Here is a 16,276-nt window from a genome sequence, read left to right on the forward strand (position 1 = left end):
CCTTATCAGCTCCAACTTACTTTCTGATGAACAGAAACTGTATTTTAACAAGAACAATACCCAGAATTGCCGGGTTATCGAGGGCGCAAAATCCCTTCTGAATGATAAACACAAATCTAATTGGTTATCTGAAGAGAAAGGGGTGGGCCAGACCTTATCAAGGCTTATATCCCATGTTTGCTTTTCCCTCTCTTGCGTCCATTACACTCTCATCCGGTGTTATAGTCGTGAACATATTCTTGACATATTAAAGCGTCACTGTTTAGATAGACGTTAGCACATCGTAAATCTCTGTTTGATTTTTAGATTTTTAAGTTTTTCGTAGTCGGAGTGCAAATATTTCAGGACTGGAGTTTTGCAATTGAAAATAATAAGTATCCACTTTATTTGATATGAACTTCTACGTGTTGTTACTACTTCTCGACTGATGGAGCCTGTTAATGTACAGTTAGCTCCCCTGATGCCGGATGGCCTTTACGACATGCATGGTGGTTATAACTACACCCCTTCCCTCTGGGGTCATAGGGAGGACAGGACATTCAGTGCTTTGCAGCCTGACCCCCCGTCCAGTAGAGCTGAGAATTCAACAAGGGGTGATATCAAAAAACAACCCTCTGAAAACATTGGATCCAGTTCCGAAAACACAGGTATTTTTTCTAAATAAAGTTATATTTGTTTTGTCTGCATATTTTATGTGATTGTTTATTCTGGTGACGTTTTTGCAATAACAATGTATATATAACCTTCTAAAGCAATTGAACGCTAACCAGCTAACCATTTTTATTGCTAGTTTATATTACTTTCGTATTCAAAAATAAAATCATTTCATTTTCTAGTAAATACATGAGTGTAATTATATGATGGTATTTAAGAAATAACGTAAAGAACCCAAATTCGGAATTGTTTGCTTTTTTAATGTTGTATTTTTTTTTACCTCTGTTGTTGCTACCAAAGTTTAAATTAAAGCTTTGAAAGATATCATATTTGTATCACCATGTCAGTTAGAAAATATGTTGGTTAAGCATCATATTTAGGTCCTCCAAAACAAAAGACTTACCTTTTAGTTACAAATAAGTTAATAATGTCAGTAAATCAAAGTGAACAAAATACACCAGTCTATCTATACTGCTGTAATTTTATTTTAATTCATTATTCACTAGACTTAAAAAATTGTTATTTTATATTTTAATATAATCTTTGGCGTTTGTTCCACTATTGTTTATTTGTTAACAATTTTCACTATTGTTTAATTTTTAACTATTTGATGTTAAATATATTTTGTTTCACTCAGTTTGCAATACGAATCTTTACAGTATCTAAATTGGGTAGAGCACATGATATCACCCTACGGACTGAAAGATACTGGGTTTGCTCATCAATGCAAGAGTATAAATATTTGGAGACTTGGCCTTATCATATTAAAATAAAACTGAAATTAACAAATTATAAAGGATTAATTTTACTTCCAATTCTGTACCAAAAAAAAATGTGTACAACCGTTGTCGAATATTTTTTGGCTAGATAATGTTTTGTTTTCGCCTAATCACCCTACTTTTTATATTGAATCAAAGATTGAAACTCCTTCTAACATATCCCTTAATCGTAATCGAAGAGTTGTCCTGGCAACGGATTAGTAAAATTCCGTTAAAATAACTATGGCGTCAGGTTAGCTTGGAAACCCGTTCTGAATCAATATATTTAGTTCTCCACATGGATATTTTATTAAGATTATCTGTTTGAACTATGATTGAAAACATTGCTCAGAATCTTGAGTACAACTACAAGCTGAAAATACACCATCGATGTTGTCTGAGGGTAAAATCAATATGGCGGCATATTTTGTTGAATGCAGTATAGTCTCTCTGACACAGAGAAATGAACTCCATGGCTACTGTATTATTTCTGAGTGGCTTTCTTTCTGAGTTTTTGTAATGCTGTAACGACAGATACGAGTTTGTGATAGAGACTGATGTTGTTCGTCAATCGATACCCACAATCCGTCACCTTGTTTTAATATCCGAGTCATTACAAAGTTTATTTCACGAAAACATTTGGGTTTTTTAATTTATAAATATTTCTTGCCCGTCGGGTCATAATGATGTATCCCTCAATAAGGCAAACGTTGTTGTTTAAAAAAAAAGAAAAAATTAAATGAGATTTTGATTGTTTACTACTGCAATGGATATTTTACATCACACTAGTTTTTATATATTGATACCCAATAAATTCATTCACTAGATCTGTAAATATATATCGGTACATCATATAATTAAATAATTTTGATTTTTTAATATTACAGTTTGGAAAGCATTTATAAATCTTACTTGGTGCAAACGTACTAATCTTGCGCCTTTTTTTCTTGATTTTTTTTTCGTTCAAATAGAAACGAAGAAGGACCAGAATGAAAATACAAAGTCAGATAGCACACAAAAACAGTCCCAGGTTGCTTGCACACTAAAATGGTAAGTAAAATAAAATATAGTACATCTAAACACCCTCTTTGCATCAAACCAATCCCCAAAACTCCTGGGATATATTTAATCGTTGTGAATTAAATTATGGTCTACAGCTGAATTGTAAAATTTGATATTTAAAACACTAATAGTAATAAATATTCATGTAGAATTATCTGCAAGAATTTCGGTGCTTTACATGCAATTACATTTTATGTTTAATATGACAAAAAAATCACATGTTGTAGAGTACCATGAAAATTCAAGAGACGGCAAATAAGGATTTGAATATAAATTAACACTTACTTTGGAATGCGTTTTCGGTTTTTTTTTCTCTTTTTTGAAAAAAAACAATACATACATTTCTTATAATGTGGTTAAACGAAAACTGGTTTCAATTAAAAAAAAAACCACAACAGAAATATATACATATCAGTAACGAAACGTCAGGAGCATATTATGTGAAGTTGACACATTCACTAAACATACATGTACACTGACAAACAAAATATTTTTTTTAATAACTGATTGGTCAAAATCCATCCGCACTAATATTAGGTCATAGCTGGATCAAAAGAACAAAACCTGCATTTGGGACAAATAGTACGGAGTCACAATTTTCAAGTGTGGTCGTGATCAGTTTATCATATATATGAGGATGGACTTTCGAACATGATAAAATCAAAGAATTTCCAGATAGTTGCTCTGTAGTATCGGTTTTGTTAAACTTGAAATGTTTGGCTCTCGGAGCCATTGGTCAAAGATTAAAACGGAGCCAAGACGGAACGCATGGTGGCACTCGTTGGTCATTTCAGCTCTAAGAAAACGATTTAAGTACTCATAGCTAGGATGTTAAAACACAGCGATTGAAGCGTGTGTGCAAAATTGATTGGTTTTTTTTTTATTTTTTTTATTTTTTTTTTTGTATTTGTTTTATGCTGGGATTTATTTTTTTTTGAGAAGAGGGGAGCATGTTACAAGGTTATGAATAAATATCAAAAAAATATCACACATATACAGGCATTTGGGAGCTATCTATTTATTGATACAAGTATATTCTTTGCACGTTAATCTATCAAAATTTAATTTCAGAACATCCATCATTTTAACATAACATAATGATTTGATCAGAATGCATGAAGATTATTGCAAATGCGTCAAAATTATTTCCTTTGGTTTTGATGACGTCTGAATACGCATAATTATACAACAATTTAGAAAGAAATGTAATTTTATGTTTTTAAAATTACTCTGAGTTCCGGACAAACAATTATTTAACAAAAAAACAGACAAGCAATTCTCGGGGGGTAAAAAAACAATCTGATGGCTGTTTTTACATCAATTCTGCTTTCTGTCAGGTAAATTCACACACAGGTGTGAACACTTAATAAATCTGACAGATGGCCTGTGAGATGGTGGTGTAATTGACAGAACGTTATGGGCCCTGTAATAGTGAGCTGTCACAGACCCGCTTGGCTCGGTCCTTGTGACGAGGGGTTCGTGTGGCCACTACGGCGAGAGCCCAGATAGTGCTATAAAGCATGAAGTGCGAACATTTCAACGCTGGAGTTTCCGGAATTTTTTCATTTCATATTTATTCATCTGTTCTTAACATTGATATATTTATTTTGTTCTTCGATTCGTGATGCTATTCCAATTATTTGACTTGTTGCAACAAAGAAAGTAGACAATCATCAGTTTGTCTTATTTTCAAATATCTCATTTCTTTATGTGGATTTAACTTACTCTTGTATCGACATTTTTTTAATCAATGAAATGAATTGAAAGGATATATATGATATAAAAACTTTGATTAACTTTGATGATTAGGGTTTTTGGTGAAATTAAAACTGAAATTCAAAAATCATAAATGAAGCATATTACTTGCTTCACTGAATTGAAAAATGTCAGTGGTCGTATAATTATTTATATAGAAGTCGTTGGCGTGTAATGTTGGAAACCGAATAGATTATTGCACTAAATCTTTATTTTGAAGAATTTAAAATCAGAGAATTAAATATCTTGTAATTAAGAAGACTGGTTTTTTACTATATTCATCTCATGAATTAAAATGAAGAGCTCTGTAAAAAGATACAGGAAAGTATATAATTTTCAAATCTAAAATAAATGACATTTAAGTGTTTATAGTAAAAGAAAGAATCATATCGAAAATATAGAAATCGACCTACAGACGACCACCCAGCTTAAATTGTTCAGTTCACTTTTAATTTATTTTCAATGCAGTCAGTTTAGTAGGGTTTTATAGACGCCGAAAACCAGTGGTTTTATTTCGAAATTGCTATATATATGTAGATATTTTCTTTATGTCTTAAGGAATGTTTCTCTTTTTAAAAAATGGTGGTACAAAATATGTTTGAAAAAATGTTACTTTAATTAATAATTAAACGGCTACGGGTAATTTCGCCCCTTGAAAAGATTCGTCCCGTTGTTTTCAGAATCTTTTGCATGTGCTAACTATACGTTCAAAATATTTCAAAAATATGTCGACTTATCTACTGGAACCAACGTGAATATTTTTTTCCAATTGAGTATTTTATTTAATAAGCAAACGAAGTATCTAAATTTAATGTAAATCTCATTTAATTGAGGAACAAAATACAGATTTTTTTTTGCTTACACTTTTATTGTACATATACGTTGTGTTTTTGTTTAACCAAACGAAACTTACTCTTATTTTAATTTTAAATCGTACCTTTTTTTAAAATGGTCAATTTTTCGAGGTTAATTTGGTAAAAGTTTTTAACGTTACCTTATTTTAAAAATCATTTTATACGTTAATAGTCAAATAAGTAGACAAACAGCTTAAAGTAAAACTTTATTGATTTGCTTTATTTTATATCAAATGTTTATACCATTAAATGAAACCCTATTGAATAATTCAATGTTGTGGGCATTAATAGCAAACTGTTAAGAAGAAAACAAAAGTAACAAAATGTCAATGAATTGGTCAAACACAAGACTCTATAATCGCAAATGAAAACAAAGAATATATCAAGGCAATATCAAACAAAACTAATATTTAACCCTTAGTATTACTTTAATACATGTAATTATTCTTGTAAGAAACTGTCATAATAATATATTTCTTATATTATAAATGTAAGGGATTTTTAGGATTACACAAAATAATTACTCCATGTTCCGAACAAAAAAAATCAGAAATAATTATTTAACAACAGGATAACTATAAAACAGATATGATTAAAACGATCTTGATATGAAACCCGGTCTTCAAAGAAATATCTCGGTGACCTAGGGTCACTCGTACCCCTGCTGGGCTGTGGGAATGTTGTCCCTCAAAGGGTCTCCAATCGACCAACATTCGGCGAACAGAAAAAAACCCCAGTGACGTTCCTATATTTTTAAGGTGTCTTTTTGTGTTCCAATATGATTGATTGGTGTGATGTCACGCAGACAGAATTTCAAAAATGTAAACAAAAGATATAGTGAGTGGTAAATTCTATTATCGTTGAATTTGGAATGTTTATACATAGAAAATCCCACCTCTTTAGTTGATAGAACTTCGTTTAATTCAGCATTCATGTATAATTTTTTTTTAATTCTAAAAAGAAATTACTTAACGCTGCTCCTTGGGGAATTATTACCGTCATAGATAATTTCGGTTGCTTATTCAAACTGGGTGGGTACGTTCAAAAAGGATGTCAGATTATTTCAACAATGAATTCATATCAACCAGCTCACGGTGCGTGGGTGAAACATAACATTAAACAACAAAGTTGGTGCAATGTTAGAAAAACTACCCTCTCAAAGATTTATCAAGCAAATGTCCAACATGCAAGGTTATCCGATTCTTATCCGATTGATTTTTTTATCAAGCATTGTACAGCTAAAATTCCTCAAATTTATGTGCCCGATCGGTAGTTATTATGTATCTACATGTATTTATTTTAAAGGAAGGAGTTTGAGACCTTGTGCCTCACCTTTTTACCTGACATTTTATCAACAATTGTAAACGTTGAAAATAATTGCATGCGAAAAATATCTTTCAAGAACATCTCGACAATAAAATCTATTTCAACCATAGATGATTCACACGCAAGTTATATCTGTTAAAAATTCATTCTATATTACCCATTTTGGAACTTAATTTTATGCTTTTGAAATATTTCTTATTCACGTAGAAATAAATCATAATCTTTAATTATCGTAATGCTGAACAATATTGTAGGTTGTCGGAGAACTACGAGAGAGCAGAAGGGGTGTGTCTCCCCAGGTGTGTCCTGTATACACATTACCTGGACTTCTGCAAGAAGATGAAATACACACCGGCAGGCGCAGCCACCTTTGGAAAGGTAAAGGCAAACAAAAATGACACTTTTGGAAAGATAAAGCAAAACAGTTACACTTTTAAAAGTTTCTTTAATTTTCAAAAATTTACTAGGTAGAGTCATATTTACAAATTTACAATCTTACAGATTTAACAGATTCATTCCAAATAATAAGTAGATATAAATAATGATTATTGTAAGATGTAAAATATAATACTAGTCACAAATAAATATGTTTTGCACTGTTTATAGTTAATTTATGATTTAAACTCCAAATACTAGTATGCGAAAGCCGTTTAGGTTTTAAAATTGAAAAAGAATTTGCTCTCTTTTAATAGAGAACCCGTGTTGTGTCCTTTAGGTTAGGATTCGGACATTTTGACGAAGGTTTTGAGATAATCAATTTAACGAAAATATTTTTGTTATTGTCTTTAAAATGATTGAAATTATGAATAGCAAATATTAAAAGCACCATAATCTGTACTAATTATATTAGGTTTGTTTAACACATATTCAATTAACTTTTAATCTTAATTATTTCCCTGTGTACATACATATCACTTTAAAAAAATATTGTGTCAAAAATTATGCCTCTGTGTTTCATTCTTATGTTAAATGAATATGATAAAACGTTTGGATTATTTAGTTAGCATTGTTATAATTAACTTTCTGGATTGGTTTTTGTCTTGTTATATGTGTAGCATTTAATCATCAATCAACTGTAATGATTAGAATACATGTACTATTTTGAGAAATATTCTAAAGCTACTGTGTTTTCATTTGCACAGTTAAACGTCGGAATTTGTAACATGTGTTCAAAGTAGGAATATTTTATAGATATAATATAATCAGCTACTGCTGAAATAATCAGATAATTATCATGTTATTGGTGGTAAATAGTATCAAACAATTTTCATTATGTTCCGCAAATGAAAAAAATAAAAATAAAATGTTATTATTTATGTGAATCAAACATTAAGTTGGTCTCAAATATCTTAATTTTTTTATTTCATTTTTTCATTTTCTATGAATTTTTATGTAAAATTCACACACAAACTAAATGTTCATAAGTTTTTAAAATTAATAAAATTCACTCTATTTAATATCCAAACTCATTTGAATTTTTAAATTTAAAAAACTACTACAATATGCAACCAGAGAATGTTTTTCGTTGGCTTTTAAAACAGTTATACTAAATTAATTTGATCATCTTACCCTGTGTTTTCTAACTTTATATGAGTCATCATTTATGATATGAATTATAATAGGTATATCTCATCTGTTTTCATTGATTTAATTTTTCTCTTAGATCATCCGACAAAAGTTTTCGAAGATAACCACGAGACGACTAGGGACAAGAGGACAATCCAAGTAAGATCAACTTTGTTCTACAAATTTAATAAATTTACTTTTTGCTTTTCACCTCAATTTTTGGTGGTAATTCTAGTAAGCTTATTTTTGTTCTTCAAATTTTTCTTCTCTTAATTTATTGGTGGAGCAGAAATTAATTTAATTTTCAATTATCTGCATCCTCAAATCAGCTACGTCTGTTTGCTCCCAATGGCCAATTAAACAGGAAACGTGTGATTACAACACACATCAGCGTAATTCGAATACCATTTGCGGAGTTTTGCTCAAACCAATGTAGGAGTTTGTTTGGATGTTTTACTTGTATATATTGGTCTGAAGTGTGGTGATTGCAATGCCGACTCTGCTGGTAGGAGGCAGTGCTTGGCTAATGGTATTGCAACAGCAGGTCCCCGTTTACTTCAGGTAACGCTCGGGTTTTTCTTGACAGGTACCATTACTATGGCATTGGCATTAAGGAGACCTCGATCTACTATCATTCCGTATACTCAGGGAAAGGATTAACGAGGTAAATATTCAAAAAGAAATCAAGTGGTTTAAAACATAAAGAGTTTTCCTGAACGTTTTACGAATATAGAAAAATCAATCCTGAAAGATAGAAATTGAAAGTTGTCAACATTTATCGATTTATATACTTATATTTTTGACATGGATATATAGAAAGATTTTAAGAAGATGAAAAATGCAAGTCACGTAGAGTTCCATGAGATCGGCTTTGTATTAGTCACACCAGTTAAAGGGTTTTTTCACCTCAAATTCTGCACCTGTGTACCAAACCTCGTCAATTTTGGAATTCTGGTCGCATTCGGAATTCACCGAGTTTGTCATGTTAAAAGCTTTCCACACTTTTCTGGGCAAATTGAGTGCTTAAACTGAAAACGAAGCTTTCTATCATTGCTAAAGGAATGACAGATTGTTACAAACATGTTTGAAAACTCAAGAAATAAATTTCTTAATTAAGACTGAATCAATACTAAACGTGTTAAAAGAAGTCCTAAACAACCCTCCTGGATGAATCAAGGTCAAAATGGAAATCCGAGGCTAAGAAACTCCTCGTATTTATTGTAATAGATAACGTGTTTAAAGATATATAATATGGGACTTAAAGCTTTCCCTATTGCCAACACTGAAATTCATTTTTTTTTCTTTAAAAAATTTTCAGTGTTATTATCAATAACGTTATAAAAGTATTAACTTTCGTCATGTAATCTATGTAATTCATTCCTTTGAAACAATGAAAAAGTGCTGATAAAATTGAGTGTATTAATTTAAATTTATCTCGATATCTTTAAAGTTCAACTAACTTTGAACAGGGAGATTGACTTCACTTAGAAATATTTTTAATGTTGCCTCCCGCTGCCATCATGCAGAATCATAATTCTGTCCTGCGGGTACGTCTAAACACCCGAATATCTGTTGCCTGTGCAGTAACTGTCCAGGAGAGAATGCTATAGGATCTCTTGCTTTAGATTAATTTACTTATGACGATTTTCTCCCGTTTTTTCAGATTTTCCGGAATCAAGATAAAGACAGAGGTATCGATCCTTTTGTTTTTAAATTCATATTATCTTCGTCCAGTAATGCCGGTTTATCTTGGGTCTATATGAGATTTCTCTGCCTGTAACACCTTGGATTGTCAGAAATGTTAGTGTTTGAAATTCATCCCGTGTGTCGTTTGTTTTGATAAATGGAAGGAACCGATATGGACTCCGTGTAAACAAATCGCACGTTAGATTGAAGCAAGTGTAAGCATTTTTCGGGAACTATAGCGAAGGCATCGATTTGGTCCACGGATGCAGCCTTGTTCAAACGTAGGTCTTATCTTTTGATGAAGACCTCTCAACCGCTCGCTTTATTGTTTAGGTTTAGGGGCTAACCAAATCAAATATATGGATATTTTAGGGGTTACTTTTGATGTCGACGGGTGATTTAATTCTGGAAATGCATTGCACGCCCTCTTAATTTATCACGACTTGACCCATGAGAAGATTTATTCAAATTGACAAAATATTTGGACAGTTTTATGAAATCAATATCAAAGTTTCCTACCAATGAGACTATTTTAATTAAATTTATCTCTTTCCGGTAAAACATCTTTACACTTTTCAAAGAAAATCAAGTACATGCATCTACACTTGAATATAGCAAATTGGGATGATTTTCTTCACGAAACGGTCTATCTAAACCACATAAAAGTAATGCATTCCTGCTTAAATTGGAGCAGTAAATGCTTTCTGGGTTGTTGTGTTAAGACCAGAGTTAGAATAGTTTCCTTTTTAGCTTACGTCTGTGAGTGTTGCAGGGCCGTTAATACCTTTGCTGCTAAACATCACACGGTGACATTTATTTTCTCTCGCGATGTGTCTTCCTATGGTAAATACCAATTTATTCTGGGCATTCATTACGATAAAAGAACTATTCCGGAAATGTTAGCAAAGCCCGCGTGCTAATGCTGATTCACTCGGCTTTGTTTAAATAAGATAAACTCCTCACAGATTAGCCTGCTTTTGCTTGACAAGGCTCTCGTTGACGATGAAAAGCGACAATTAGTGAACCACTGGACAAATATAGTCCAGAGCAGGGATATGTTTCTGCTATGCGCCAAGAACAATTCCCATGGAGACGGAGGCATTTGTTCAACCAAAAAAAGGGGGTCCCGTATTTTGCACGCTGAGAGAAGAAGTGCCCTGCCGCAATTCCATCTTTTAATACCCAGCAAAAGCAAAAATTAAATCAGACTATCATATAGTGTATAGGATGTTTAAGATAATGTAGGTTTAGCGGATCCTGGAAACAGCACCTTGCGCAAAGCACGAACACCCAACCTAGGTGAGCGACGCAAAATTGCAAGTGGACTTCGCGTGGTTGGGACCTAGGTTATGGCGCCTTTGGACAGAATGCAGTTGTAAACGGCTTCTAATCCAATCCCGAGTGTTTATGTAACAGTCAAACAAATTGTAAATAATCGCTCATTTCTCCCTTATTGGAACTATTTGATCATGATCTTGTTGTCAAATACTGCAACATAGACACCTAGCCACGGAATTTCAGCGGACTATTAACGACATTCTCTTTCAATTATTTTCAAAACGAGAAATTAATTAAGACCCACGCATCCTTTAATGAACAAACTACATAAATAAAAAATATTCATATTCAATCTATAACTTGCTATTATTAATTATTTGGCACTGTGTGTTGACACAGTTTTGTTTAAAGATTTGATAGTTTTAAAAATCCTTTTTGGTTATATACCTGTGTGATATTTCTTGATTTTAAGGGATCGAACAGAAAATTTTCCCTCAGTTCGAAGACCGGTACCTTACTGCCAGAATTTCCAAACGCCGAAAACCTAATATTACCAGAAAATGTCGATAGAGACAAGGTAAATAACACAGAAATATAGATCTATGTTTGGATTTTCAAGTGTTCCACATGTGGTAAATGTATGGTGAATGTACGTATATATAAAAAAAATACGAACATTTAAACATGCATTTGAAACATATGTGGAACACATATACAAAACAGGTGTTATTTATTTCGGGTTCTTCTTTTTAATATATGTTTAACATATGTTCAACATATATTTTCAAATGTATATTAAACACATAATTCGCTTTAAAGTGTCTATTCATCCATCTTTTACATGTAAGAACATAATTATGTTCAATGTACCTGAAAAGTAGTTTAAAATGTTCTGCCTTTTCACCTGTGTGGAACATGGCGGATTTTCACCGTTCTTTTGTCGCTTTTGCTGAATGCTTTAATTTATTTGCCATGATAACCAAACATATTTCATGTATTTAAAGATGCAGACATTCATTATGATGTACCGAACACACTGTCAGCGAATACTGGATACAGTGATTAGCGCGAACTTCGAAGAGGTATGAATATATATAGAGAGAAAAAAGATGAGAACTCTACAGAAAAATATCATTTTTAATTACACATTTCCGACATTTAAGATGATTGTCTTTGTTGTACATATTGTATATGTGTATGTGTAGGTTCAAAACTTTCTGCTACATTTCTGGCAAGGAATGCCCGAGCACCTGACCAGTCTGCTGAGTCTGGACATGGTGGCCGACATTGTGGGACTCTGTGACTCCATTCTTTATAAGGTATACATGTACTTACACTAGTACTGATAAGAGTTTATCTGAACTAGTGCCGTATTGCTATAGGCAATTTATTTAATTGAAATGCAAATAAAAAAGACGTTCAAATGGGTATGTTATGAGTTAAGTTATACTGGTATTAGACCACAGGGACATCGTATCCGCTTTACACTCTATGATATATAAATAATACACTTATTTATATATATGTCATAGAGTGTAGAGCGGATACGATGCCCCTGTGATTGGACCTATAATTTCTCTTCATACTAGTATGCATTCAACAATAATAAAAGGATTGTTAGACGTGTATAACGTGACTTCCAACACAATTTCCAAAGAAAAAAGAAAGCCTAGGTCCAGTTGTCATCTGCCTATAATATGTATAAAGCTAGCTATTTCTGGAGTTTTGTTGTCAATGTTTGTAGAGAAGTTTTTTTTTTTTTTTTAATTTTCACTACTTTATTTTTTTTTGGGGGGGGGGGGGTAAGTGCTCGTGAAGAGTTACCAAAAGCTAACGAATCCCTGAAGTTTAGTTCACGTGTTTTGCAGGTTGTGGTAGATGTATTAATACCATCCACCATTCAGGACCTCCCAGACAGGTATAAATAGATCCCCTGTAGTCTGAACCATCAGCAATATCTTGATCCATCATACACATTTTTTAATTGTCTACATGCACCTTGTTTGAGCATAATTTATTTTTCTATTTTCATGCATCATTCTTGTTTCATTAATCTAATTACACAATGTTATCTTGATCTTGTTTGTAAGGAGAGGACAAAAATAGGCCATGCCTGCTGTACGATGCTATTTCATTAAAAAAAATATTGTTTAAATTATATGCTCCTTCTTCTCCTCTTCATTTTGCAGTTTAGGGTCAGAAATCAAACTTTTTATTCGGAGATTGACCCATTGGTTAACTAGCTCTCTGGAAGATGTGCCAAATAAACTACGAGACAAAAAGATAGAAGGTAGGTGGTTTTTTGGCAGATATGTAATTTTTAGTTGCAATATTGTGCAAATCAACTAATCTACTAGAAGAGAGATAATCGTATTTGTAACGAGACTAAACCTGAATGAAAAAAGCGTTTAGAGCAAAATCTTGTCCAGGAATTTTTTAGTGTCTTTTTTTTTTCTTCCAGTTGCTAAACATTTCACTCACAGTATAAAACGGCAAATGTCCTTTGTACATTTAGCACAAGTAAGTATTTAGTGTTTGGTGTATATTTAAACATTTCTTTTTTCCATGTCGGTATTTAAGACAATTCACTTTAATTATTTCTAATTGTTAACTGCGTATTCATTGAGACTAACAAAAGACTGCTACATGATGATTGAAAAAGCTTCTACAAATCTTGGTCGAATGCCATATTAAATTTTTTTCGTTAGAAATGGATTTTTGTATTTTAAAAACCAATTTCATGACGCATTTTATAGACAGCCAGAAGTGTGCTTCATAACCAGGAATCTCTGAATGGTATGATAGAAGATGTGTCAAACATTGATCTGACTGAGATCTGTTGTCAGGCAGGGTTCACGACCCCGAAATCGACCAATAGTCTTACAGAAATCATCAATGACTGTACGTAAGATCATAAATGTCTATTTTTAATTCTTCAAAATATAGGTGTGTGTGGTGGAAAATGACATTAATGCATCAGCCTTGTTGAACTTTGATGAGCATTTTGTAGGTAAACATATCATTTTTTTAATTTAGGTTTTGATGAATTCCAAAATTTGCTAACCAAGCAGGCACCTATTGAAGGTTATACGGAGTGGCTTGATAATATCATTGATAAATGTGTTTTGCAGGTAATTAATGTAAATTAGATAATTCATTATAAGGCCTACGTGCCGTTATCAATGACCTTAATTAACATTTTAATTATCGGGGCCTATATAATTGACACTAGTTGCAATGTATATTAATGTATATCAACATCAACTTTTTTCTGAAACAACATCGTAACGAGAAAAAGCCAGATGCACATGTACTAAGCACCCAAACGTTATTAATAGTTACAGTTTTTGTATTCGAAATTGAAGCAATGTTTACATTGTTATAGCCATTAAAGGACCATGACAAATCCTTCAAAGAAACTGCCTCCAAGTTCATTCTACACTGGGAGATAATAGGGTCCCTCTTCATGAGAGACCTCACCCTACACAATGCAAGCAGTTTTGGTAAGCGTACATCATACTTTTTTGAATATATACAAAATTTTCTACACACTCGAAAACGTTCGTATATCTCTAAAACGTCTAATTAGATTCTAAGTACCCTCTCATATGAATTGATGTGTACAGTTGTTCCGTGAAAGCATTCTGCATAATCCGCCTTCTCTGCCATTAAATTTTAACGGACGCCTCTATTTTAATTACACAGTTTTCAGATGGAGTAGTTCTATACTGTTTGTTTACCTTTGTTATTTTTTTGTCTTCAGACACATCAAAGTTATGAAGCAATGTTGGATATCTGCAGTTTTCCGCGTGAATTGATTCGTATAAATTGTGTTCTTTTTTGCTGTAGGAGCATTCCATTTGATTCACATGATGTTTGACGAGTACGTCTTTCTGGTGATGGAGACGCAACATGACCAGGTTACAGATAAAACACTACAGAAGGCGGTGCAGAAGTACATGAAATGTGCAGGTATGTACCCTGATGATAAGTTTTCAATGAACTGCATAACGTGGTTCATGTACATGTATTACAGGATATCACAAAATGTTTCAATACATTTCATGTAATAATCTTGGTCGTCTAAAAAAAATGTAATAGCAGTAACGAGTTCCAGTAGTTACACAATGATTCGAAGATTTATGATTTTGAATTGCAATACATGTATTAATATCATTCAGAGGAGATTAAGACCCAAGCTAAAGTGCGAGTGCCCTCATCCAAGCATTTAGTGTCTCCAAAAGGTCGGAAAAGGAAGATAGAGGAAGAAGTCTTTGATAGCAATGGTTAGAACATATTTAAAAATTATCCAATCTGACGTGTACTTTGCTTAAAAATGGGAACTATTTCATAAGTTAAACGTATTTAACCTATCGCTTTATATGCATGCATTTTTTCTTTTATTCCCCCCAACAGATGAGGGGGACAATACGGGTGGGATGGACGAGAACCGACCGGGTGCGGCCGATTCCTACTCGGCCATGAACGGTACCGCCTTCAGTCGACCGGCTCCGTCCATACATAGAGATCCTTGTAATCTGACATTTCCCGAGGAAAACTGTCGCTCAGGAATAAGCCATTCTACCTTGCCATTATCCCCACTCAAACACTACTCTACCATTAACGGAAGTGCCTACGACCGTCCCACGTACATATCTCAGTACGGTTTGAATTCCTATGGTGATATCATGAACACCAATAACAGTTTCACTACTCCTCGTGTGCAGCCTTACGGCGAAAGTCATATCAACACTTTCACGGCAGTGCCTTTTACTGGAAGTGTTCCCCAGGCAACGACGTCGTACTGGGCAGATAGTAGAACGCACCCGACATTTCACGAGACTTACAATCCGTACGGTTATAACAAGTTCCATTCTTCATATGATACTTACAACAAAAGCTCATTTCTGAGAGGATCAACTTACCAAGACTCTATAAATAGATCTGCATTTGAAAATTCTAGAAACTATTACAGAAGCTCTCATGATAATTTCCAAGGTTAGTTTAAAATAATTTGCATTCTTTACTAAGTTTACAAAATTATATAATGAAAGCACAAAATATTATTTCTCTCTTGTTTTTTTCAGTAGGCAGTCATATTTCTATTGGAGGTTTGAATGGAACGTACATGGATATTGCGCAGCCGCAGTCCCAATATCCGCCGCGTCAGGATTCTGCCGTGTTCTTTCAAGATGACCTTTATGCAAATTCAATGCCTCCATCATTTTCAACCATAGGCAAACCATACTTTGCAGCCGCATTCCGATGAAATTACATAACTTTATAATAATTGAAATAAATAAAAAATTAACAAATTAGTGAATTGTTCTTTGAATG

At 33.0% G+C, this 16,276-nt stretch overlaps 1 protein-coding gene across 1 annotated transcript; it reads left to right on the plus strand.

Annotated features, from left to right (window-relative positions):
• The first annotated feature begins 210 nt into the window (after nucleotides 1–210).
• Nucleotides 211–16,257, plus strand: LOC128184735 (DNA-binding protein RFX6-like). The gene is made up of 19 exons (XM_052854315.1): nucleotides 211–647; nucleotides 2,384–2,462; nucleotides 6,664–6,787; nucleotides 8,073–8,134; nucleotides 8,562–8,639; nucleotides 9,639–9,666; nucleotides 11,412–11,516; nucleotides 11,944–12,021; nucleotides 12,145–12,258; nucleotides 12,808–12,857; nucleotides 13,129–13,229; nucleotides 13,401–13,459; nucleotides 13,696–13,840; nucleotides 13,976–14,070; nucleotides 14,325–14,442; nucleotides 14,789–14,911; nucleotides 15,121–15,225; nucleotides 15,356–15,937; nucleotides 16,027–16,257. Exons 1-19 carry the CDS (start codon nucleotides 428–430, stop codon nucleotides 16,206–16,208), a joined length of 2,448 nt encoding a protein of 815 aa, XP_052710275.1. The 5' UTR covers nucleotides 211–427; the 3' UTR covers nucleotides 16,209–16,257.
• Nucleotides 16,258–16,276: the final 19 nt, after the last annotated feature.

This window comes from Crassostrea angulata, chromosome 1, assembly GCF_025612915.1.
Source record: "Crassostrea angulata isolate pt1a10 chromosome 1, ASM2561291v2, whole genome shotgun sequence".
Classification (NCBI taxonomy): Eukaryota; Metazoa; Mollusca; class Bivalvia; order Ostreida; family Ostreidae; genus Magallana; species Magallana angulata.

Bases quoted from the DNA above. Each gene is read 5' to 3' on its own strand.
- LOC128184735 (XM_052854315.1), top strand. From the start codon at position 428: ATGGAGCCTGTTAATGTACAGTTAGCTCCCCTGATGCCGGATGGCCTT. The intron at 2,463-6,663 runs GTAAGTAAAATA...ACAATATTGTAG, and splicing joins GTTGCTTGCACACTAAAATG to GTTGTCGGAGAACTACGAGA. The intron at 12,858-13,128 runs GTATAAATAGAT...TTCATTTTGCAG, and splicing joins ATTCAGGACCTCCCAGACAG to TTTAGGGTCAGAAATCAAAC.